The 26,589-nt window shown below is 46.2% G+C and overlaps 1 protein-coding gene across 2 annotated transcripts in view; it reads left to right on the forward strand.

The window, feature by feature from the left end:
• PARP4 (poly(ADP-ribose) polymerase family member 4) overlaps positions 1-26,589 on the forward strand; it is a 110,532-nt gene that overhangs the window by 27,770 nt on the left and 56,173 nt on the right. For both annotated transcript variants that reach the window (XM_042927340.1, XM_042927939.1), the window contains 9 exons: positions 1,322-1,417; positions 5,107-5,290; positions 5,482-5,638; positions 7,096-7,220; positions 16,925-17,056; positions 17,829-17,915; positions 22,002-22,166; positions 22,835-22,881; positions 23,200-23,278. In XM_042927340.1, the coding sequence (XP_042783274.1) occupies positions 1,322-1,417; positions 5,107-5,290; positions 5,482-5,638; positions 7,096-7,220; positions 16,925-17,056; positions 17,829-17,915; positions 22,002-22,166; positions 22,835-22,881; positions 23,200-23,278 (1,072 nt within the window). The remainder of the gene's footprint in view (positions 1-1,321; positions 1,418-5,106; positions 5,291-5,481; positions 5,639-7,095; positions 7,221-16,924; positions 17,057-17,828; positions 17,916-22,001; positions 22,167-22,834; positions 22,882-23,199; positions 23,279-26,589) is intronic.

Raw genomic sequence — 26,589 nt, forward strand, 5'->3', positions numbered from 1 at the left:
AAAAGAAGATTAATGAGGAAGAATTAACCAGACACTAAAAACATGTTATAAAACTGTGTTAATTAAAACAGTGAGGTGTGCACAAAAAGATGATTCTACAGAATAAAGAATCCAAAAGTAAATGCAAAAACATAGAGGGTTTAGTACATGATAAAAGTAGCTTTTATTTCTGTGGAAGAAAGATAATTTCTTCAATACTATGTATTGGGACAGATTAGTACCTGGAAAAATACAAAGTTGGATCCTTACCTCATTCCTCACACGTAGATAAACCCCACATGGAACAAAGATTGAAAAATGAAAAATGAAAATATAAAGGTACTAATTGAAAAATAGGACAGTTTTTTTAATACTCTTTAAGTAGGACTAAAACCCAAAAACCACTTTACAAAGGTAATTACATTTCATAACACAAAATTCAAACTGGAGATGTTCATGTAATAAACGCAGAAGTCTCCCTTTACCCACCTTCTCAGAGACAACAGGGTTTAACTTTGATTGCAGAGAGTTCTTAGCAATGCTAGAAGGCCTGTAGGATATGTGTAAGTTCTTGAGCCAGGGAGAAACGCAGTCAGCATTGGGCCTAAACATGGTTCTGTTGAGTGCTCCACATTGGCAGGTTGGAGTCAGAACCCTGACCCAAGGCAGGAAGAATGCCCAGCACCTCCAGGCTGGTCAAGACAGGGATGAGAAACTGACCATAGATTGGGTCATGTGAATAGCACCTAGAAATCCTTCTGTGAGATTCCTTTGAAATACATTTTTCTTTTCATTTCATGCTCTTTATTTATTTATTGTCTTTTTAATTGGTGTCTTTTTTCCAGCTTTATTAAGGTGTGATTGACAAATGATAATTGTATATATTTAGGTTGTACAAGGGGATATTTTTAAATGCATAACATGATGATTTCATGTACACATGTACATTGTGAAATGATTATCACAATCAAGTTAACACATCCATCACTTCATATAGTTATCTTTTTTTCTTGTGGTGAGAACATAAGGTCTACTCTTAGCAAAGATAATTTATTTTTATTCTTTATCTTAGAACTGAAAGTTTATACTCTTAAGCCACAACTCCCCATTTTCCCCAACCCCCACCTCCTAGAAACCACCATTCTGCACTCTGGTTCTGAGTTCGACTTTTCTAGATTCCACATATACGTGAGGTTATGCAGTATTTATCTTTCTGTGTCTGGCTTATTTCACTTAGCATAATGTCCTCCTTGAATAGCACCTGTCTTTGCTAGAATTATGACCCTATAATTAAAAATACCCTTTATTTTAGTAAATCATTTTAATGTCCTTTTCTTTTTAGTGGGTTGCTTTTACCCAAAGTAGTTGAAGATCGTGGCACAAAGAGAACAGACACTGGAAATCTTGGGAGTGGGATATATTTCAGCGATTCACTCAGGTTAGTATATTACATATACTATACATGATGTCTTAACCATGTTACTCACACCCATCACCAAGGATTTATACCCAAGTAGTTGCTATGTGGTTTCCTCCATCTTTCCTTTGTAAGGGATTTCTCATCCAAGAAACATATCGGTGAAAGCAACCAGTTTTCTCAGTATACCATAGAAATATGTCTTTTGTGGTGGATATTTGGGAAAATTTTCTTTTAAATCACCTTGATTTTACTATCCTGAGAGTCTTTACATATATTTACCTGCTTAATCCTTACAACAACCCTCTTAGGTCAGTTCTATTATTATCCCATATCACAGATGAGAACACTGAGTGACAGTGAGGGTATCTTGCCCAAGATCACATAGCATTTTGTCTTTCTCCAGGACCAGTGATCTTAACTTCTATAGCACATGACCTCTCATGTGCTTATACACATTATATACACAACTTATCATTTACACAACTTAAGTTGTGTCTTATCTATTGTAAATGAACTCTATGTGTGTAGAATAATATTTCATCTTCAATATCCTTGTTAATATTTAAATCTATCCCCACAATAGCCACAGGGTATTAAACATCTGCCCTGTGCAAGGCACCGGACTAAGTGCTTCACGTACATTGTCTATAAACCTCACAGGTGGTATTGTGACATCATTTCGTGACAAGGAAACAGATTGATGGAGGTTAAGTAACTTGCATAAAGTCACAGACCTAGTTAAATGATGGACCCTGGGTTCAGGCCAGGCCAGGATAATTAATTATCCAGGATATTTCAGGAATTCCTATGGAAATCCATAAGAAAAAAATAACTCAAAAAGCAAATGGACAAAAGACATGAGTAGGAACCTAACAGAAGAGGAAACACATGGACAATGTCATTTGAAAAGGTTACTAATCAAGAATATGCATTCATCTATCATATACCATTTAATACCTATCAGCAAAAAAAAAAAAAAAAAAAACAAAAGCAACAACTCTAGGTGTTGGTAAGTCTCTAGAACAGTCTGAACTCTCAGACACTGTCAATAAACTGATAAGCCCTCTTGAGGAAATGTTGGCATCACCTGCTGTAGTTGAAGAGCATAGTTAACGGTGTGACTTAGGAATCCTATAGATTGGACTAGGAACCAGGAAGCAGCCGTTCTCAATCCTGGCTACACATTCAAATCACCTGGAGCTTTTATTTTTATCTTTTTATGTTTTTTACTTGAAGGACTTTCTTTTAAAGTTTTCATTCAAATTCCAGCCAGTTAACACAGTGTAATGTTTGCTTCAGGTGTACAGGTTAGTGATCCAACATGTCTGTGCAACACCCAGTACTCATCACAAGTGCCCTCCTTAATCCCCATCACCTATTTCACCCATCGCCCCACCCACCTCCCCACCTGGAGGAGCTTTTAAACACCACTGGTGCTGATTTCACCCCAGATCAGTTAAATCAGGATGTGTAGGGGTGAGGTTTTTAAGCTCCCTGGATGATTCAGCCTGAGTTGAGAATCACTTCCCTAGTGAGTCTACATAGACCAGGAGACATGTACACAAATGGCCAAGAAAACTAAGATCACTGGAAATGATGCAGATGTCCAGTAAGAGTGGAATGGATCCAAAAATTTTGGTGTCGGCCTACATGGAGTCCTATATGGCAGTTGAGACACGTGTACTACAGCACACGTGCCAAATGGAGGCGTCTTAGGAAGGTAACGTGGAGCAAATAATTGCTCTATGATTCTATATGTATGCAGAGTTTGAAAACAAGCAAAACTAAGCATACTGTTGAGGAACACATATCTATGCATCAATACTGTAAAAGAAAGAAAAAATAATATACACATAAACACAAGATAGCGATTAGATTACCCTCTGGGTGGCAGGGAAGGGAATGCCACAGGGCAACGTAGAAATATTGATGATGTTCTTTTCCGTTTCTTTTCTTTTTTTTTTTTAGTGTTTATTTATTGTTGAGAGACAGTGGGCACACATGCATACATTTGCAGAACAGGGGTACAGAGAGAGAGAGAGACAGTGGGTCCAAAGCTGGCTCATGCTGACAGCAGAGAGACCGATGCAGGGCTTGAACTCACTAACCGTGAGATCATGACCTGAGCCAAGGTCAGGTGCTTAACCGACTGAGGCACCCAGGCGCTCCTGTTCTTTTCTGTTTCTTAAGCTTCGCAGGAGCTATGTGGTTGCCTGTCTTATCATTGTTCTTGAAACTTAACACTTATAGTATAAATGCTCTTTCCTCTGTACAAATCTTTCAAAGTAAAATTTTTTTAATGTTAAGATTTTTTTTTTTTTTAACAAATTGGGATTCCTTTGAATTTAACCAAATTGAAGTCCTTGGTGACTTTGGACAGAGTGGTTTCAGTTGAGCCAAACTGCAACAGGCTGAAGGGTGATGGACAAGCAAGCAGATAGAGGCAGCCATTGAGAAAGGTGGGGGATGGAGAGGGAGGAAGCGGAGGTAAAGTCAAGGGTCACAGGCTCAGCAGTCACAGGGAAACAAGTTTTAGGAGAAATGGGGGAAATTGATTATTTTTTTTTAAGGGGACAGGTCTTGGGGCACCTGGAAGGCACAGTCGGTAGAGCACGTGGCTCTTGATCTCTGGGTTGAAAGTTCGAGCCCTGCATTGGGTGTAGAGATTACTTAAAAATAAAGTATTGTTAATATATAAATTTTTTTTTTAAATAAAAGGGAGTAAGTCTTAGGGAGCTTGGGTGGCTCAGTCAGCTGGGTGTCTGACTCTGATTTCTGCTTGGGTCATGATCTTGCAGTCGTGGGATTGAGCCCCATGTCAGGCTCCCCACTGAGCGTGGAGCTTGCTTGAGACTCTCTCTCCCTCACCCTCTGCCCCTCCCCACTTGTGCACATGCGTGCTCTCGATCTCTCACTCTCTCTCAAAAAAAGAGGGGGGAGTCAAGTCTTAGAGGGGATAGAACAAAGGGTCATCAGGCAACACTTTTATATTTGGGTCTTGATATTTGGAAAAATAAAGATATGTCCCAAAAATGTTGCTTCCAAAGGTGTCCTAGCCTATGCTCCTTAATAACAAGAGTTGCTTTTTTTTTTTTAAGTTTATTTATTTAAGAGAGAGAGTGAGCATGGGAGGAGCAGAGAGAAAAGTTGCTTTTTTTAAAGCTGCTGAGTCCTGAAGAAAATCAAAACAAAATCTCTCATTTAGATGTCATTTGAAGTTTTGTTTCTCCATCTGGATTCAGAAGGCTTTGTGAGAATACCAGTGCTGTCTTTCCCTTTGACCAGTTCTTACTTACCTGGTATTTCATGTTCTCTCTGAGCTTCAGTGCCCAGAAGTAATCTACTCTTTCTTAACTAATAAGGTGGGGGGTTTTCCTTATCTTTCGTCACTTTGGTGTTTGCTGTACCAAAATGTATGTGTTTTAGTAGTTAATAAAGATTTGAGGCAACAGGGGAATGCATCCATCCCTGAAAGAAAGTACTTTGAACACTACCTGCACAACAGAAAGGCAACATCTGAAACAAGTAAGTGAATAATAAAGTTCTAAACTGACCATTCAGAGATATTTTAATAGCAGTAAAATCTGGAACATCCTGCCAGCAAAGTCGTTGAGACAATATTTCACATATAGAGATGGATAATGGATACTAAAATATTATTGCCATGTAACCATAAGTCACAAACATGGACTTCCTTTCCCTCGCAGTACCGGTATTAAGTACTCCCACCCGGGAGAGACCGATGGCACCAGGCTCCTGGCTGTCTGTGACGTAGCCCTTGGAAAGTGTGCGGACTTACACAGAAAAGACTTCTCCTTGTCGGAAGCACCACCAGGTTATGACAGTGTCCATGGGGTTCGAGCAACAGCCACTGTCACCACGGACTTCGAGGTATTTATTTCAAGAAACAAGCAGAGAGCTCCTGTTTTTATTGAATATGCTTAAGTTTAAATAATTATTGCATATTTATGGCTGCCTGAATTCAATATTTTCTAAATTAGCAAACCTGAAAATCTGCTTTTCTGAAAACATTTGCCAATAAAGGATTTGTCCCCATACCTATTAATTTCTGTTGGCTCTAGGATGATGAATTTGTTGTGTATAAAACCAATCAGATTAAATTGAAATATATCATTAAATTTTGCCTACCCGGAGATGAAATAAAGGACTTTCATCCTTGTAATACTACTGAATTAGAAGAATCCAGACCTGAGTTTTCAAATTTTTCAAAGGTTGAAGGTAAGACAATTTTCTTGAATGCTGTTTTATGTGATATTTATAGAACTCAAACATTTTATTCTTAGAGGAATTTATGTTCATGTTCAGTAACTGTATCTGGGAACTCATACATAAATATTCTATTTCCTTTTTTACTTTGTAGAAGTAAAAACCAGGATACTTGAGAGAGGTTAGGTGTTCTCAAAATTACATCTTACTTTGTTAACATACCGCGTTGAACTCTCACACCTGCAGACGGCCAGGGCCACAAACCCACGGAAGCAATTTAAGATGCCAAGTGCAAGAAGTGTCAGGGGGGTTGGTGGAGTAGACAAGAGACACAGCTTTAGAACCAGGAAGCCCAGGTTCTAGTGTCGACTTGCTGATTACTAGGCTGTGCAATATGGGACAAGCTGCATAAGCTTCTGCAGCCTCAGCTTTTCCGTGTTGAGTATGAGATCAGTATCTGCCTCAGGTGAAGGCATCCCCCCAAGGTTGTAATGTGCAGCTTAGTAGAAATACATGAGAGGATGGGAGCTTCTCAGAAAATCAGAAGCCCACACTATTTATAACATTTATTATAGCGTTGTCAAAACACATTAACATTTTCAACTGTGATCCAATTATTTTTTATCAGAAATGTATGACTTCACATATAAGCAAATGACTCCTGTTTTCTGTCCTAGAGCCGTTAAATTAAATATCTGGCAAGAGAGTATATATTTACATATCTAACTATATGTGTATTCTTGTACCACCTGGTATAGAAGGGGAACTTTTTTTTTTTCATATGCTATATTAGAACTTTGATTTAGCGGGGCGTCTGGGTGGCTCAGTCGGTTAAGCGTCTGACTTCGGCTCAGGTCGTGATCTCCTAGTCTGTGAGCTCAAGCCCCACGTCAGGCTCTGTGCTGACAGCTCAGAGCCTGGAGCCTGCTTCAGATTCTGTGTCTCCCTCTCCCTCTGCCCCTCCCCTGCTTTTATTTTATTTAAAATATTTTTTTTTAAGTTTGATTCAGTGTTCCTTGGGTTGAATGTCTAAGCAGTCTCATATTGGTCTTACATGCTTCTGTGGCACAATAAATGGTAGTGACCAATCAAAATTGCAGGCCAAGGAATGCATTATCTAGATTCATGCATAAACTACACTTATTTAAATAGTCTTAAGACTTTTGTGTGCTTGTGTGTATGTTTAAATGTATGTCTTTCAAGTAATTGCATGATTCTAAATTTTCAAGATGACTCCTCAGAATCTGTAGATTAAAAAGTTAATGTGTCTATTATAAATGCTGCCCCCATTTTTCTCATATGGGTTTACTTACTTTACAGAATTGACTACTGAAAATCATAAAATGCTACTTGTCCATTTTTCCTAAAATATACTGTATGAAGGGGGAAGGGAAAGAAATAAAGATTCAGATAACAAAGATAGTGCAGGGATGGTCTTAAAAGCTAACATTATAATTTTTAATATGTAGATTATCAGTTACAAGATGCCAAACCTTTCAGCAACATCAAGTCTGGCCTTCAGGATTTCTCTGGCAATTCAGTTCCTCTTGAGGAGGTTCACATCAAAGGAAGAATAATAGACTTTGTAGCCCAGGTATGTCTTTGTGGGTTTATGGTACTTTAAATGGATATGAGTCATAAATGACAATTTGATTATAGTTGCATGAATTAAAATGTGCATTTCTTTTTCTTTCATGTTTGTTTATTTATTTTGAGACAGAGAGAGAGAGAGACTTGTACAAGTGAAGGAGGGGCAGAGAGAGAGGGAGAGATGCCCAAGCAGGCTCCACGCTGAGCCCCAACACAGGGCTCGATCTCACAACTGTGAGATCATGACCTGAGCTGAAATCAAAAGCCAGAGGCTCAATGAACTGAGCCACCCAGGCACCCTGAAATGTGCACTTCTAAAATTCGTTTATTCATTGAGTACCTACTACATACCGACTGTTCCAGGCTCTAGGCATGCAGCAAGGAACAAAAGAAAAACTCTGCCCTGATGGAGCATACATTTTATTGGGGGATAGGCAGTAAACATTGTAAATAAACAGAGTGCATCATATGTAGATGGTGGTAGGTGCTAAAGAAGAAAGTCTAGGCAGGGGGAGCTGCAGGGGGGATGGGAGCCTCAGGAAGGGTGGGAGCCACAGGGAGGGTGGGAGCCTGGGGGGGGGGGAAGGTGGGAGCTGCACAGGATGGGAGGTTTGAACTTGTAAGTAGGATGGCCAAAGAAAGCCTCACTGAGGTGACACCTGAGTACAGCCATGTAGGAAGTAGGGGACTAGGTACGTGACCCAACCCCAGCAGCCCTCCTTCCAAAGCCCCCAGTGGAGCTGAGCCCAACTAACACAACCTGCCTTCCGCTCTCACAGAGCAGCAGGGCCCTGTGCTCCTCACCCTTGCTAAAACAGCCAGCAACATCATCGCTGAGTCTGCTGCGGACTCCCATGGCGGGGAGTAGCAGGCGGACGTGGGCCCGCCAAGGCAGTATGGTGCCTGCCTGCCTGGGCTGGGCAGCAGCCTGGACCACAGGAAGAGGCTGTCACACTGCCCCCACCCCCAGCCAGCGCACCACCTCCCCCCAGCCCTCCCACCAGCAGCGGCCAGCAAGCCCTCCCCACCACTACCCCCTCCCCGAGCAAGCCTACCCACCCCCAGGAAGCCCACCTCCTCCCCTCCAGCCTTCCCACCACCTCCCCCCCAGCCCTCCCACCACCTCCCCCCAGCCAGCCCACCAGTGCCAGCCAGCAAGCCCTCCCCACCACTGCCCCCACCCCCAGCCCTCCCACCACCTTCCCCCAGCCCTCCCACCACCTCCCCCCCAGCCCTCCCACCACCTCCCCCCAGCCCTCCCACCACCTCCCCCCAGCCCTCCCACCACCTGCCCCCCAGCCCTCCCACCACCTCCCCCCAGCCCTCCCACCACCTCCTCCCAGCCCTCCCACCACCTCCCTCCCAGCCAGCCCACCACCTCCCCCCAGTTCTCCCACCACCTCCCCCCCAGCCAGCCCACCACCTCCCCCCAGCCAGCCCACCACCTCCCCCCCCAGCCCTCCCACCACCTCCCCCCAGCCCTCCCACCACCTCCTCCCAGCCCTCCCACCACCTCCCTCCCAGCCAGCCCACCACCTCCCCCCAGTTCTCCCACCACCTCCCCCCCAGCCCGCCCACCACCTCCCCCCAGCCAGCCCACCACCTCCCCCCACAGCCAGCCCACCACCTCCCCCCTCAGCCCTCCCACCACCTCCCCCCAGCCAGCCCACCAGTGCCAGCCAGCAAGCCCTCCCCACCACTGCCCCCACCCCCAGCCCTCCCACCACCTTCCGCCAGCCCTCCCACCACCTCCCCCCAGCCAGCCCACCACCTCCCCCCAGTTCTCCCACCACCTCCCCCCCAGCCCTCCCACCACCTTCCCCCAGCCCTCCCACCACCTCCCCCCAGCCCTCCCACCACCTCCCCCCAGTTCTCCCACCACCTCCCCCCCAGCCCTCCCACCACCTCCCCCCCAGCCCTCCCACCACCTCCCCCCAGCCCTCCCACCACCTGCCCCCAGCCCTCCCACCACCTCCCCCCAGCCAGCCCACCACCTCCCCCCAGTTCTCCCACCACCTCCCCCCAGCCCTCCCACCACCTCCCCCCCAGCCCTCCCACCACCTCCCCCCAGCCCTCCCACCACCTCCCCCCAGCCCTCCCACCACCTCCCCCCAGTTCTCCCACCACCTCCCCCCCAGCCCTCCCACCACCTCCCCCCCAGCCCTCCCACCACCTCCCTCCCAGCCAGCCCACCACCTCCCCCCAGTTCTCCCACCACCTCCCCCCCAGCCCGCCCACCACCTCCCCCCAGCCAGCCCACCACCTCCCCCCACAGCCAGCCCACCACCTCCCCCCTCAGCCCTCCCACCACCTCCCCCCAGCCAGCCCACCAGTGCCAGCCAGCAAGCCCTCCCCACCACTGCCCCCACCCCCAGCCCTCCCACCACCTTCCGCCAGCCCTCCCACCACCTCCCCCCAGCCAGCCCACCACCTCCCCCCAGTTCTCCCACCACCTCCCCCCCAGCCCTCCCACCACCTTCCCCCAGCCCTCCCACCACCTCCCCCCAGCCCTCCCACCACCTCCCCCCAGTTCTCCCACCACCTCCCCCCCAGCCCTCCCACCACCTCCCCCCCAGCCCTCCCACCACCTCCCCCCAGCCCTCCCACCACCTGCCCCCAGCCCTCCCACCACCTCCCCCCAGCCAGCCCACCACCTCCCCCCAGTTCTCCCACCACCTCCCCCCAGCCCTCCCACCACCTCCCCCCCAGCCCTCCCACCACCTCCCCCCAGCCCTCCCACCACCTCCCCCCAGCCCTCCCACCACCTCCCCCCAGTTCTCCCACCACCTCCCCCCCAGCCCTCCCACCACCTCCCCCCCAGCCCTCCCACCACCTCCCCCCAGCCCTCCCACCACCTCCCCCCAGTTCTCCCACCACCTCCCCCCCAGCCCTCCCACCACCTCCCCCCCAGCCCTCCCACCACCTCCCCCCAGCCCTCCCACCACCTGCCCCCAGCCCTCCCACCACCTCCCCCCAGCCAGCCCACCACCTCCCCCCAGTTCTCCCACCACCTCCCCCCAGCCCTCCCACCACCTCCCCCCCAGCCCTCCCACCACCTCCCCCCAGCCCTCCCACCACCTCCCCCCAGCCCTCCCACCACCTGCCCCCCAGCCCTCCCACCACCTTCCCCCAGCCCTCCCACCACCTCCCCCCAGCCCTCCCACGACCTCCCCCCCAGCCAGCCCACCACCTCCCTCCCAGCCAGCCCACCACCTCCCTCCCAGCCAGCCCACCACCTCCCCCCCAGCCCTCCCACCACCTTCCCCCAGCCCTCCCACCACCTCCCCCCAGCCCTCCCACGACCTCCCCCCCAGCCAGCCCACCACCTCCCCCCAGCCCTCCCACCACCTCCCTCCCAGCCAGCCCACCACCTCCCTCCCAGCCAGCCCACCACCTCCCCCCAGCCCTCCCACCACCTCCCCCCCAGTCCTCCCACCACCTCCCCCCAGCCCTCCCACGACTTCCCCCCCAGCCAGCCCACCACCTCCCCCCAGCCCTCCCACCACCTCCCTCCCAGCCAGCCCACCACCTCCCTCCCAGCCAGCCCACCACCTCCCCCCCAGCCCTCCCACCACCTCCCCCCCAGTCCTCCCACCACCTCCCCCCAGCCCTCCCACGACCTCCCCCCCAGCCAGTCCACCACCTCCCCCCCAGCCCTCCCACCACCTCCCCCTCAGCTAGCCCACCACCTCCCCCCAGTCCTCCCACCACCTCCCCCCACAGCTCAGCCCTCCCACCACCTCCCCCCAGCCAGCCCACCAGTGCCAGCCAGCAAGCCCTCCCCACCACTGCCCCCTCCCCCAGCCAGCCCACCACCTCCCCCCAGCCCTCCTACCAGTGCCAGCCAGCAAGCCCTCCCCTTCTCTGACCTGCAGCTCTCCAGGTAGCTGCTTATGAGTACAGGATACTTTCTCAGACCTGAGTGGACACAGAAGAGGAAGCAGGTGTGCAGTTTGGGATCCTGTGAAGAGAGGGTTCTTGGACAGCCCTTCTGCCCTGTGCACTCCATTTCCACCCTGCCTCCCCTGGCCCCCAGCCTCAGTGCAGCTCGCACAGTACCCTGACCCCCTTCTAATTGCAGAGAAGGGTGCGGAAGAGGAGAAGAGTGAGGTTGGAAGCCTGAGCAAGTGACAATGGAGCAGGGGAAGGAAAGCCACTTGGGACTGGTGTTTAAAGCCCTGGGCCGGGATGGGGTGGGGGTCAAAAGGTAAGGGCCTGGTGGGTATTCACTGTCACTGGTAGAGGTACCACTTGTGAGGGTGATCCCTAGGGGAGCGTGGAACCCCCCCCCCCATTCTTACTGTTTCTCTTGGCTTCACTTATGTCCCCCTCTCCCTGACTTGGTGCTCTAGTGCACCTCACTAGGGTTTGTGACCAGAGTCTGGATGAGTTTGAATTTGAATGAATTGAGTTTGTATTTCTAGCACCCAGGTTTTTACATGTTTGGGGTTTGGGGTTTTTTTAGGTTGTCATCCTTGATAAAGGAAGTGTATCCATCAAAAAGAAAAAAAGAAATAGGGAGCTAAACCATGTGAACATCTGGGGGTTGCTCATTCCAGGTAGAGGCAACAGCACGTGCAAGGGCCCTGTGGTGGGAGCAAGCCTGATATGGTCAGGGACATCAAGGAGGCCACTGTGGCTAGAGCAGAGTGGAAGGGGAAAGCATGGAAGCAGATTGGGTCAGAAAGGTGGTGGGGGGGTCAGTTCACGTCAGGATACAGGACAAGTTATTGTCCTTAATTCTGAGTAAAATGGAAGCCACTAGAAGATGTTTGGCAGAGGAGTGATATGATCTGACCTGTTTTATTAGGATCATACTAGCTGCCATGTTGAGAACAGTATGAAGAAGGTCAGTTAGGAGACATCTTAGGTCACGTGGTCTGGAAAACAGACTCCAGGTAAAAATTTGTTCTCAGGAAGCTTGTTGGGAAGTGCTCCTGTAAGAGAGTGAGGGAATCAGGACGTGGCAAAAGGAGACATTGAGCCGTGACACCTCTAGCATATGATGCATACGAGTCCTCAGATGATCTCAGAGGGAGCTCTGAAGCTGGGATAGCCCCTCAGAGATATTCTGAATTGAGGCCGGGTGCCAAGCTTTGTGCTCACAGAGGCATCAGTCACTGGATGTGGCTGCCTGTGGAGAGGGGTCGTAATCTTGGGTGAGGCGGTCCACCTTTTGCTGAGTACCGTCTGGGGAAGGACTCAGCAGAGGACACTCCCAGCAGCCTTGGTCCTGAAAAGAACATCTGGGAGCATGTCATAGCACCAAACGTAGGTGACCATTCAAGCAGTTCGTTCAAGGATGACGGTTAACAATGGCGGTGGGTAAGAAATGATTTGGTCTGGCAAAGGATTGAAGGTAGAACCAGTAAGATTTGCTGATGGACGTGAACACTAGAGAAAGTCGAGTGTCAAGAACAAAGCCAAGGTTCTTGTCCTGAGCAACTAGAAGGACTGATCACGTTTGCACGTACTGAAATGGGGAAGGTGGTAGGAGGGCAACTTGGGAGGACTATCAGGAAGCCATCCTCGGCCGTATCACACGAGACGCTGATGTCCAGATGGAAAAGCTGAGCAGGAAGTTAGGCATTTGAGTCCAGAGTGCAGGGAAAAGTTAATTCCCAGCGGAGTCATAACTGGGGGAAGTTGCCAGCACTTAGGTTCTGTTTAAAGTCCTGTGACCCCTTTAGATCACCGAGAGAATAGGTAGGGAGGGAAGACCAACATGCCGTGGGTTGGGAGAGGAGGCTGGTCAGCAAAGGAGACAGAGAGGGAATGGCCAGTGAGACACCCGGGGGGGGCCTGGGTCTCCGGAAAGAATGATAATTCTATCAAAGGCTGCTGACGGATCAGGTAGAGTCAAGGCCGAGACTTGACCTTTGGATTCAGCAATAAGGAGATCATCGACAATCTTGACAATTGCTTCTTTGATGGAGCAGTGGGGGTGAAAGCCTAATTAGAGTGAGTGCAAAAGAAAATGGGGGGAAAGAGGAGAGAAAATGAGACCGTGGCTGAAGAGAAATGGAATCAGATTGGTTTCCTTTTTCTTTGAAGATGAGAGAAATCATGACACGTGTGTGAGCCAGTGCACGAGAAAAACACTGATGATCCAGTAGAGGGAGTGTGAGATGTGTGTTCACACCCCCAAGCAGTAACTCAGTTCTGACACTGTCTGCCTGGAAATAGTGTCCAGTCCCACAGGTTAGTCCTGCAGGACTGCCTTCCTCCCCTGCTGTCACTTCAGAGGCTGGTCCCGGGTCCCACAGAGCCTGATGCGGGGCTCTAACTCAGGAACTGCGAGATCATGACCTGAGCCGAAGTCAGCCACTTAACTGACTGAGCCACCCAGGCGCCCCTCCACAAGTCACCTCTCTAACATAAACTCGGATGTGGTTGAAAGGGGTTTGTTATGAATATGGAGATGCCCACATTGTTCTTCTCACTTGGGAGATGCTGAGAGCTGTGGGAGCTCTGTGCAAGAAACAGGCACGAAGACCGAATACATATTTCTTGTTCTAAATCACAATGGCACAGCGGGGAGTGATACCCCTTCTGTAGCAGGGGCGAGGGGGAGAGGTAATGCTCAAGTGCAGTGCTGGGCCGCAGCCAGAAGCTCACAGCTAGTGCCCCCAAGGTCATGGGACAGAAAGTCAAGCTCATGGGCACACATGCAGGTTGACTGCCAGTGTGCCGTGAAGGTTGTTTTCTAAGATTTGACCTCATCGTGGGCTCCTAACACTGAAGACTGCACTGAACGGCTATCAAGCCCTCTTAGGAAGATAAAAACATCTGAGTCCGGTATTGGGATATTCCTCTCTCTGCAGAGGGAAATCAGATTACCTGTCACGGTCGCCTTAAACTGGGGAAATTGGTGTGGCGAGTGGAGCGGGTGTGCTGTGTGTGATATTCGTACTAGTTTGCATACATCCTATCATTGCCTTCCGGCCGCTCTGATCCAAACCCTCATCCCAGAGGTGGTTCAGGGAAATGTCATAGACTTTGTCTCTGTCCCGGTGTGGACTCCTCGTAAATGTTCTACTATATATTAATCTCTTTGGAGCCACGTAGGAGCTGTGACCCCATGGTTACCACTTCCTATGAGTCAGGCCCTGGATTGAGTTTTTCACAGGCTGTATTTAATTCTCCCCAAAACTCTGTGAGGTGGCTGCTGTGATTATGCCCATTGTTTAGATGAGGGATCTGATGTGCGGAGATGTTAACAGTATGATAAAGCGCAGATTTCAACGCAGATCATTGTGACTCGCGAGGCCAGCCTCCTCAACCGGCGGTCTAGCGCAGAGAATCCGGAGTTCGAAAGACTTAGCTTCATATCCTCGCTCATTCTATTCTAGCTCTACGACCTTGAGGAAATTATTTAACTTCGTTGTGCCTCAGTTTCCTCATATGTAAAATTGTGAGGATTAAATATAATGAATGTAAAGTAGGGCATTTTTTCATAAGCAGTAGATACAAAACAAATGGTGATTATGTTAAAAGGAGAGTCATGTATACATTACTGTGGATTAGAAAACTTGTGCCATTTGATATTTTAAACCTGATGAAGATTTTTTCCATGGGGAAGTTTGCCCAAAAAATAACTCCTGATTTAGCAGTGAATTTTCCACTAATTTGTGATTAGACAGCCGGCCTGTAGGTTGACTTTGAATATCCAAACAGAGGCCCAGCAGCAGGGACTTGTATATTCATGGCTCACTTACTTGACTCTTAGAATGAGTTTAATGTATTTAGTTTAGTAATAAAACTAAAATAGTAGTTTCATCTGAAGGAGGAAAATTAAGATGTCAAAAATTAGTACCACTGTATTTATTTCTCTTCTAAGACCTAGTAAAAATACTTTTATCATCATTATCAAATATTCCTTGCTTTCTGAGTGCTCAGTCATACAATTACAGAGAGAGTGAAGCTGCCATAGGCCTGACCCCTGGGAGCTCCCATGCGAAGACAGACCTGCTGACTAGATCCAGGCAGGACATGCACAGAGTAGGATGAAAACATTAACCTAAACCAAAAGACAGTTAGACAGTGATCCTATCCATCAATCACAGGCGGAGCGTAGGTGCCCTGCGGGGTTTGGTAAAACTGGATATCCTAGAGACAGATGAAGAGAGTTCCGTGCACGGGAGCACGGATAGCCTCCTGGTCAGCGATCTGCGTGCCTTCTCTGCCGGGTGCTCTCTGACCTTCTACAATGCCTTGGAGTCACCAGACACCCAAGAAACTCTGGGATTCAATCTTTTGGGGTTATCTTGGACCATGGCCAGTCCCCAGTTCCAGGGAGCTGCCTGGTGAGCAGATGGCTGCCACCAGCTGGTGAGGCCTTTGTTTGAAGAACTGGGTCTCCTGGAGGGTGCTGACCTGCTGATTTGGAGAAAATCAAATTCTTTTTTAAATGGATGTGCCTTGAATTTTTTCTCTGGTGCGGCACATTTTTTCTCTGGGAGCAGCACAGTTTACTGTGAATCTAGTTGTGGACAGCTTTTTTGTATAAGTTCTTAACCTTTATTCTTTTTTGTTTTGTTTTATTTATTTATTTTGAGAGAGAAAGAGAGCAAGCAAGGGAGGGGCAGAGAGAGAGGGAGACAGAATCCCAAGCAGGCTCCGTGCTGTCAGCTCAGAGCCTGAAGAAGGGTTCGATCTCATGAACCATGAGATCATGACCGGAGCATAGATCAAGACTCAGACATTAACAGACTGAGCCACCCAGCCATCCCACCTTTATTCTTTTTAATTTTTTTTTTTTTAACGTTTATTTATTTTTGAGACAGAGAGAGACAGAGAGAGAGGGAGACACAGAATCGGAAGCAGGCTCCAGGCTCTGGGCCATCAGCCCAGAGCCTGACGCGGGGCTCGAACTCACGGACCGTGAGATCGTGACCTGAGCTGAAGTCGGACGCTTAACCGACTGAGCCACCCAGGCGCCCCTATTCTTTTTAATTTTTCATTTCACTCTCTTCCCAGAGGTTATTAATGACAAATGGTTAAATATTTTTTCCTCATTATTGCCACATGTTTAAATGTTACTGTTTATTATATGTCTAGGTGTTTTTGTTTTTTTTTTAATTTTCAAATGTTTAAAGACTGGCCTTTTCTTAAGCAAGGGAGTGATGTGATGAACACAGTCCATTTAGTAAAATTAATCTGATAGGAATAGAGACAGCATGTAGGAGTGGAAAAGATTAATTCAGGAGTCGTCTAGACAGGAAGAAATGAGCATGGATGAGAAAACCCATGGAGGGCTGTGCACAGAGAGGTAAAGGAAGAAGTGCCAAGACCTGAAAACAGGCCAGATATAAGAACCCTTCTGGAATAGTGTCTGGGCCCATGTGACACCAAGGAGAGATCAAGATCCACACATGAAGGGACCATTCTGTTGCCGCCTTAACAGAAGTTGCATTGCTTCTGTTAAGCCATTGTTTGCAATATTGTAATACTAGTGACTTTTATTCTAGCCATGTGTGTATGAATTTCCTAAAGATGTAGCTACTATGTTTTATAATGTAACATGGACTCTACACAGTAACTGTAGAATGCTCTAGCCCCTGAAGCCAGGATTGGGAGTTTGAGGGACATGATGCAAATTCAAGCAATTGAAAGAAAATATACATTGTAGTTTCCGTTAATAGTTGTTCCTGCAAATGTTGTTCCATATGGTTTCATCAAGTACATGGATTTTTTGTTCTTCTTCAGGTCATTGTTTTTCAGACATATACAAATCAAAGTTCTGTGCCCATTGAGGCAAAATATATTTTTCCCTTGGATGATAAGGCAGCTGTCTGTGGTTTTGAAGCATTCATCAATGGGAAACACATAGTAGGAGAGGTAAGGGGAGAAAATGCACTGCGATCGCTCTTTGGTTTCAAAGTAAGTTTCCCATTTACTCAAATGTTTCTCATCTGAGTCCCCATAGCTATAAGGTTGAGTAGCAACCTTGTCATAAGACAGAAATAATCTTTGAAGAACCAAGCACTTGGACAGTTGGCTTCCTGGGACGCATCCCTCCCTGATTAACTGGTTTCTGTTCCTGTCCGTCCAGTGTTCATCAGTCAGTGCCTTGCAAATTCTTTGCCTAGCACTTCAGAAAAGATCAATTTCAGTATCAAAAGTTTAAGAGAGGCACATTGGAAAATTGGTGAAGCCCTTATACAGTTTTGCAAACAATGACCCTCTGCGCCCTGCTGTAACAGACGGACTGAGGTGATGGCTATTGTTGTAAGAAAGGGTGTACCAAAAGAAATAACAAGTGATACATTCTTTGTTTATTCTAAGGATTAGCCCACAATTGCAATAACTGCTATTTTATTAAATTTAAGATTTAACTTATTATTTTTGTTCAACATAAAATCCCAATCAAATATTTTTTTCACTATTGACTGAAATATTTTGGTCCCAACATCATCATTTTAGCCTTTTAATATTCAAATTCTTATTAGGTAATTACATTTTAACGGCCACTTTATATAGGTTTCATTTCACCTTAGACGCTTAGTTTTCTGGTTTTGCATAGGTTTTAATAAATATTGATGAAGTTTTTCTTGTTAAAGTCTGAAATCACTATTCATGTTATGACTGGCTTGAAAATAATCTTTTCCAGGTTAAAGAGAAGGAAGCAGCCCGCCGTGAATACCGAGAAGCCATCAGTCAAGGCCATGGCGCTTACTTGATGGACCAGGATGCACCCGTAGGGCTTGATATTCATGCATTCCTCTAACATACTTACCAGAAGGGAGAAAGAGTTGGAATAGGACTTGAAACATGAAATTCATAGTAGAAACTGGGATAATTTATGCTGTTTTAGGCCTAGAGTTTAACTTGCCATTAGTGAGGGGAGGTCAAGCTGGTCAGAACCATTTGGCTTACCTGAATGCGGGAGGAAACGGTGTCAGAATTGCCAAACAAATAAGAACAGCTACTTCTGTCCTTGGGAACAGAGTTTCCCAGAAGTGACAATGAAAATACATTTGGGGTACGTAATCTTCATCTTCTGGTAAAAGAGTGTAATATACGGTTGACCATTGAACAACACAGGTTTGAACTGCATAGATGCACTTTTAGGCAGATTTTTTTGGATAAATACAGTACAGCCTTGTAAATTTGTCTTCCTTATGATTTTCTTAGGAACAGTTTCTTTTCTCCAACTTACTTCATTGTAAGATTATAGTATATAACATATAGCATGCAAAACATGTGGTAATTGACTGTTTATGTTATCAGTAAGGCTTCCAATCAGCAATAGGCTATTAGTAGTTAAATCTTTAGGGAGCCAAAAGTTATAAGCAGATTTTTGGCTGTATGGGGATCAGTGCCCTTAACCCCCATGTTGTTCAAGGGTCCACTGTATATACATTTTTCTTAGAACTAAGCCTACGTAGCAATTTATCCAGTTTCCACCAAATCATATCCCAGGGAGGCATTTCTGCAGAGTCCGGAGACAGGTCCAGATTCTTTGCATTCTGAAAATTGTGGAGAATCTGGAAGCAGGTACAGTTACGATGCCTACTAGATTTCTTCTTTTGAAAGATAAGCAGGAATTCTCCAGGTAACCTAAGAGGTAAGGGCCTGCAGATAGAGGGGAGACACATACACAGGCTGTAACAGACATGAAAAAGCATGGTTCCTTGGGAAAATAGAAATATTTCAACTTGGCTGGAGTGACACTGATAAGAATTGCCTTTGAGAAAGAACACTCAAGTGGTGATGAGAAGGTTGGAGTGGCCTGAGGGACACCTCGGGGCAGGGGAGATTGTCTAGTTTGCTAAGTTGGCTTTACCAACAAACACTTATTTCTTACAGTTCTGAAGGGAGGGAGGTCCAAAATGATGATGGTGGATTTCTTCCTGGTTTCCTCATATAGCAGAGAGTAGGTGCTAGTCTCTTCCTCTTCTTATGGGGACACTAATTCCATCATGAGGCCTCATTGAAACCTGATTACTTCCCAAAGGCCGCACCTCCTAATACCATCCCAGTGGGTGTCAGGGTTTCAACCTATGGGTCTGGGGGGGAACACAAACATGCAGACTGTCACGGAGAGGAGTTTGGTGGCCCTTGTGGTAATCTAGGCAAGAGGTGGGATGAGGGCCCAAACTAAACTGCTGAGGTAGTGACAGTGGAAACGGAGAGGATGCAGCACATCCGAAAGATGCCAGGGCGGTGGAGGGCACAGACTGAAGCCAGATTGGAGGGTGTGGCAGGGAGAAACGAGTCAAGAGTAACACTGGGATCAGTGTGGCTGTTCATCAAGGCAGGGATTTGAGAGAAGCAGATGCTTCGTGGGTGTGGAAGTGACAAGTGCAGGAGGAGATGATGAGTCTAAGAGACTGATGGGACTTTGTGGGGACAGGTCCCTGAGACAGCTGGTCAGGCATCAGGAGAAAGGTCTGCACTGGGCGTGGGGATCTGGGAGTCATCGTGGGAGGCCCTAAATTGACATGGTGACACATTGGGCATCATGCAAGGATGCAGCCCTGGGACCCTGCCTTTAAGTGTTGGTTGGCAAAGGGAAAGCAGAAAAAGACCTGAGCTGCCATGCCCAGATTCCCTAGCTTTCTGGCTTGAGGAAGCTTAAGTCTAATTCAGCTTTAAAGTATACAGTTTTTTCTCTTCCTAAGATTCTTTGGATTAAGGCACAATAAAGAGTCTGTCAAAATTACTAGACTCAATTTTGCCTTGGCCCACCTTTAGGATATATCTACCTAAATTAATCTTATATTTAGTGCATTTTGAAGTAAGGTTAAAAAGAATGAGGTGGAGTGGTCATGAAGTCCGTAATTGAAAATATTTTTAAAAACCACACGTACTTATTAGGCGATAGGTCTAAAGCTGATTTCGTTCCCCTCCCTTCCCCTCCAAACTGTTTCCTCCTCCTGTTTTTCTGGTGGTAATAATGGCGTCACCACTTACGCAGTTGGCCAGGTGGGAACCCAGGGCATCACCCTTCGGTCCTCCCTTCCCTGTTGTCCATCATCCATCTCCAAGTAATCATCTGTTCAGGTTTCTTACCAGCTTAGGAGGCCTGCCCATCTCACCACCTCTCCTATGGCCACTACTGTGGGGCCCACCGTCATCCCCTCAGCCCATCAGTACGGTGCCCAAGACCCTCCCAAGCCTGGCCTCACCTGCCTCAGCCTCATTGCACTACGTCCTTCCTCCCACTTCAAACCCCAGTGAGCCTGAGCTATTATTCGTCATCTTGAAAACATAATGCCATTTGCAGAGGCCCTCATTCTTCTGCTTGGAATGTCCAGACTCCATCTGCTCGCTTAATTTCTTTTTTAAGTAAGCTTTATGCCCAGCATGGGACTTGAACTCATGACCCTGAGATCAAGAGTAGCATGCTCTACTGACTGAGTCAGCCAGGTGCCCGTGTTTGCTTAACTTAAAAGACACGTATGTTTAAAAAGCCTTGGCTTCAGCGTCTCTCCACGTAAGGGAAAACTACAGTTGTCCTTGCCTTCACCCAGGACAGGTACCACTGCTTTCTGCTCCTCTGGCAACAGTGCATATCTGCCTCACTACTCTTCATACACCATTTACAAAGATAGAGGTCTAGTTTGTCGTCCCAAATATTTAAGCAGGGAAGTAACAGGAAAGGGTAAATAAAGAGTTAATGAGGAAATGCAGAGGAAATTTCGAGGCCAAGTCGGAAGCTGGGAGAAGCTGAATCAAGGACCCAGCCTCCGTGGACGGAAGCTGCCGAGTGAGGGCTAGCTTCCCTGTTACTCTAGACCAAGATGCTAGCCCCCTCGGAGCCCGTAGGGGAATCCACAGTTCCCGTGCCCCATCTGTGCCTTGAGGGGCTCATCACTCTTTGGAATTCAGTTCACTTGGCTGCCTTGCAACTCAGTGTTCTGGCAGTTCAAGACAAGTTACAGTTTTGTAGATTATCCGGCTTGTTGCAACAGAAGTGACATCTTGCATCTGTAGCCTACATAGAAACGGAAGTGCAGCCCCACTCTATTCCCGTGGCAGTCCCTCAAATGAGCCCCAGGTTTTTATGCACTTCTTTCAAGGACAAACACTGTTTACGAATCATCTCTCCATTGTTTATCCCTTCGTTGGAATCCATTTCTTCATTGGGTGTTCTTGCAAATGGATATTATCATTAGTATTATATGCTCCTAAACATACTGAATTTTATGGCAGTACAGTCAAGCAGAACGGAAGATATGCTTGGGGTATTAAGAGCTTCTCTGTGTAGGATCAGAAAAAATAGATCTGTTCTTTTTTCTGCCCTAGTCATTCATGAGTCTGTCTCCTTATGCAGTGATTATAATGCCCCTTTAAAAGAAAATGAAATGCCTTTTCTAAATAAAATGATGAGTAAACTGTAGGGTGAAAGAATTAAGTGAGGAGCAAGCTAGCGAGAACTGCTGAAGCTCTCTGGCTCCTGACAGAATTACCGCCAGATGCTATGGAGGTCGGAGAGGCTACAGGCCCTTCCAGAAGGGGCTGTCTGGAGGCTGGCTGTGCAGAGCCCCGTGCCCAGGGCCTCTGTGCGAGGACGAGGACGGTGAGGCTCCCCAGTCAGGGTGGGGTCCTGCTTCCAGGGGGCCTCCCCTCCCTCTGCCCTTTGTAGATGTCACACCGTTCCCACCCCTGGGGACCCGCTCCAGGATTCTCCTTTAGCACTACAAAATGGTATATGCTCATTTTCTGAGGAAGACTCTGGCAGATTGTAATTTAAGTGGCTCATGTAATAGGGGGGATTAACTAGCATAGAATGCATATGCTTTTGAGTGGAAAGCTGAGTAATGTGTTTCTATTTCAGGATGTTTTTACTGTTAGTGTTGGAAATCTACCCCCTAAGGCTAAGGTCCTGATCAAAATTACCTACATCATGGAACTCAGCATCCAAGGCACCAGGGCCGTCTTCTTCATGCCCGCCACCGTAGCACCCTGGCAACAGGACAGAGCTTTGAATGAAAACAGTCAGGTTCGTATGCTTAAGAAAGATTTAAAGAAGCTTTTTTTTGGTGATTTATTCACAGGGAAGGAAAAGTATCCAAAATAATCTAATCTTCGTGGTGCAAAATCCGTTTTGCTGACATTTCTGCATTTAGATACAAGGCACAGTTACACTCAATGGGTATCATATTTTTATTCTGTTCAGTCACTTAAAAAATTTTTGTGTCTCTACTTACATGTTCATTATGAATAATTTAGATAAGCATAAAGAATGCCAAGAAACCAAAGAGGAAAATTTAAACAACCCTTAATTCCATTGCCAGAGATAGTAGCCCAAAGCTACTGGTTAACACTTTGTTCCTATTTTGTATGTATTTATATAAACTGTGTTTCTATGTGTATGTGTATATGTATATATAGGTGTATAGGTATATGTGTGCATATACACTCATAGAGATATATGTATAGTTGAAAATCTCTATGAAAATGGTCATAAATAATCCCCAATATCAGTTGCATTTTAGAAGTTACTGTTTTTCCATGACCAAATGTTCTGTGTCTCGCCACTCCAACATGAGACCAGCTGTCTCATAGCTGCTGTAGGTTGTGGCCTTGGCAACACTACTTTCAGCTTTGAGGTCTCATTGTGAAACTTAGTAGATACTTAGTTATACATGTATATTTTTCTTTTAACAGGATACAGTAGAGAAGATTTATGTAAAGGAAATAGGAACAAAGCAAAGGTTAGTACCAAAAATATAAAACCCACCAGTCATTGAATGGACTGGTTTTAAATTTTCATTTAAAATTATGTATATATACATATTTACATATGTATTATATATATTTATTTATATATAACTTAAAAATTATATATAAATATGTATATTTAAATATGTATATTTAAATATGTATATTAAAATTATATATACATATTTATATATGATATTTATATGTATATTATATATGTGTATATATATATAATTTTAAAAAATGACTACAAGTAGTTGTTTAATATTTAAGATTATAGACTCAGACAACTTTCTCTTCTTTTTTGGTAGCTTCTCTTTGTGTATGTCCATTGAGATGCCATATGTGATTGAATTCATTTCTAGTGATACACATGAACTGAAACAAAAGGTTAGTAAATCTTTGGTTTATTCTCTAAGAGCTCTTATTTTAGCATAGTTTTATTTTATCAAGGCAATACTTGATGGCTTAAAAAGTTACGTAATCATAATGCTAACAACGGCTTCTACAACAAGCTGCAGTCGGTTCTACCCTGCCGCTTCCAGACCCGCCTCCAGAGACAGTGAACCACTTTAAATACTTTACCTCCTTTCTGCTGGCCTCCAAAGTTGTGAATGATACATTTTTTTACTGCTTGTTCTTGACTCATCTATTTCAAAAGTATTTTTTTGGCTTCTTACTGCGGTAGATGAAAATCTGATTATCTTGCCTCTCCGCTACCCTCAGTCGCACACAGATTGAAACTCTTCGGAATACTGTTTTTCACTGCTGAATGCTCCCAGTAATTCGGAAGTGTTTTCCCCCTGAGACCCTCTTCCTTTTCCGTGTCTCCACTACAGCCCAGCCTGGTTACTGCAGGGCAGGGGTTGTCCCAGGGCCTTTCTTTTCCGATTCTCCTTTGCAGGACTTTTGTTCCTTACCCTCTTTCTTGTGTTACTCCTTCCATTGGCAGAGCACAGCCTCCGTTCACTTCCTGAGTAGGTGGAGTGTGTGGGCAGCAGTGCCTGAAGCTGTCCTCATCCCATGTGTTAATGCTGATCATTTGTTGAGGTTTTCATCTCGGGTTGAAAATCACCCTCTGAAAATACTGAAAACATTATCTTCTAGCTTCTAGTGTTGCTTCTGAGAACTTAAATGCTATTCTTATCCCCCATTCCTTGTATGTAATCTGTTTTGTTTTGTTTTAACTTCTACAAGAATTTCAGATCTTCTTTTTATCCCTGGTATTCTGAAATTTTCTAAGAAGGTGATATTCATTGTATGCAACTCGTAGCCTTTAGTGCTGGAAATTTTTGTTATATTTTTAAAAATAAGTTGTTCCTCTCTCCTGTACCTTTTGCATTGCCTTTCAATCAGGTGTCCCCTGGATGGAGCCTCTTGTTTTCTTTCTTTTTTTCTCCTGTTGACCATTGTATTGTTTTCTTGTTCTACTTTCTGAGTGATTTTTTCAATTTTAAATTCCAACCATTCTACTGAAATTTTTATTTTAGTTCTAATATTTTTAATTTGCAAGAGCTCTTTTCTGCTCTGTAAATATTACTCTTGGGGGGCACCTGGGTGGCTCAGTCGGTTCAGTGTCCAACTCTTGATTTTGGCTTAGGTCATGATTCCAGGGTCATGAGATCGAGTCCCACATCAGGCTCTGCACTGAGCATGGAGCCTGCTTGGGATTCTCTCTCTCCCTCTGCCTCTCCCTCATGTGTTCTCTCTCTAAAATATGAATGAATGAATGAATGAATGAATGAATATTCCTTTTTTATAGCATCTTTGTGTGTTTCATGAATGCAGTACCTTCTCTTTCTTGTCTCTCTGAAAATACATTTTTTCTTCTCTTCCCTGTGTTGTGTCCTTTTTCTTTGAGCTCTCTTTTCCTTCTGGCTTTTGCTTTTTGTTCTCTATATTTTGTGTTAGAGGCTTTTCCTCAAATGCCTGGGTAACTCCTCTGTGCTCGTGTCTAACTGAGACACACACAAAGCTAGCTAGATGCTGTGAGGTAGGGCGAGTGGATGGGAGGCCCTGCACGGGAGGCCCTGGCAACTGGCTGGCTGTTTGATGGTGAGTCTCATGGTAGCATTTTAGCCTTTCTGCAGTTATTCAGAACTCCTCTAGGGTATTCATAAAGTATGACTGGGGAGAGGGACTGAGGGGCCCACACTTAGGATGCCACCTTGCACGTCCTTCCCCAGTTTACGTCACTGCACACCTATGCTTCGGTATACCTAGGATTCCTATAGATACTCTTTGCTTGAATTTCTGTAAGTAATGAATCTTCAGTTTCCTTAATTGAGAGAACAGGGCGCTAGCTTTCGGTGCTAGCTGCTTGGCTACTTAGAGCAGGGAGGAGGTCTGCACCAAGGCAACTGAGTGCATGGTCTCCTCACTAGTACTGTTGTTTTCTGCAGTACCTCCAAGGTGTGACCCTTCCTGGGTCGCTGCAGTCCTCCACCCAGTTGGTAGCTTCTTCCACTCTCTGTACACCTTCCACCACACCTCTGTCAGCTTTGTTAAGATCTCTCATCTGCGATCGTCTTCGTTCCTACTCTCCATGTCTTTAAGGGTTGATACCCTCTAATTGATTCCCTCTTATGGTAGGGGGTTTTAGGATTTTGGTAGAGAATGGAGATAAACACATGCATTTAGTCCATCCTGAACAAGAAGCCCTCTGCATCAGGTAGCTTTTGCTCTGAAACAAACAATCTCAAAACTTTATGGTTTAAAACAATAACATTTGTTATTTCTCACAGTTTTGTGAATTGGCTGGGCAGTTCTTTTTTTTTTTTTTTAACGTTTATTTATTTTTGAGACAGAGAGAGATAGAGCATGATCAGGGGAGGGTCAGAGAGAGAGGGAGACACAGAACCTGAAACAGGCTCCAGGTTCTGAGCTGTCAGCACAGAGCCCGACGCAGGGCTCGAACCCACGAACTGCGAGATCGTGACCTGAGCCGAAGTCGGACGCTTAGCCGACTGAGCCACCCAGGCACCCCAAGGCTGGGCAGTTCTAATGGGCTGCACTGGCTTGGCTGGGGCAAGATGTTCTAGAATGGTCTTATTCTAATACCTGGCTGTTGGCCTGGTGTCATTTGGGATGACGACCACGTGTCTCTCTTCATCAGGTTAGCTCAGCTTCATGCGTATGGTAGTGGGAGAGTTCTCAACAGCAACAGGGGAAGGCAAAACTCACTGCACAAACATTTTCCAAGCCTCTTGCATCACATCTGCCAATATCCCATTGACCAAAGCAAGTCACACTGGCCAACTTTGGATTCAAAGGCAGAGAAAGGCCACTTCCTGACAGGAAGAGCTGCAAAGTTGCATTGCAAAGGGGCCAGCACACAGGAATGGAAAAACCTTGAGGCCATTTCACAGTCTATCACATTGCCTTTATTGTTTAAAGCATATAATTCACATTTCCAAAAGTGATTCTATGTTTATGAAAACGTAATTTAAGAATTAGTCATAATTGGGGATGCAAGCTGGTGCAGCCACTCTGGAAAACAGTATGGAGGTTCCTCAAAAAAACTAAAAATAGAACTACCCTACAACCTAGCAATTGCACTACTAGGCATTTATCCACAGGATACAGGTGTGCTGTTTCGAAGGGACACATGCATCCCCATGTTTATAGCAGCACTATCAACAGTAGCCAAAGTATGGAAAGAGCCCAAATGTCCATCGATGGATGAATAGATAAAGAAGATG

The sequence above is a fragment of the Panthera leo genome, chromosome A1, assembly GCF_018350215.1.
Source record: "Panthera leo isolate Ple1 chromosome A1, P.leo_Ple1_pat1.1, whole genome shotgun sequence".
NCBI classification, from domain to species: Eukaryota; Metazoa; Chordata; class Mammalia; order Carnivora; family Felidae; genus Panthera; species Panthera leo.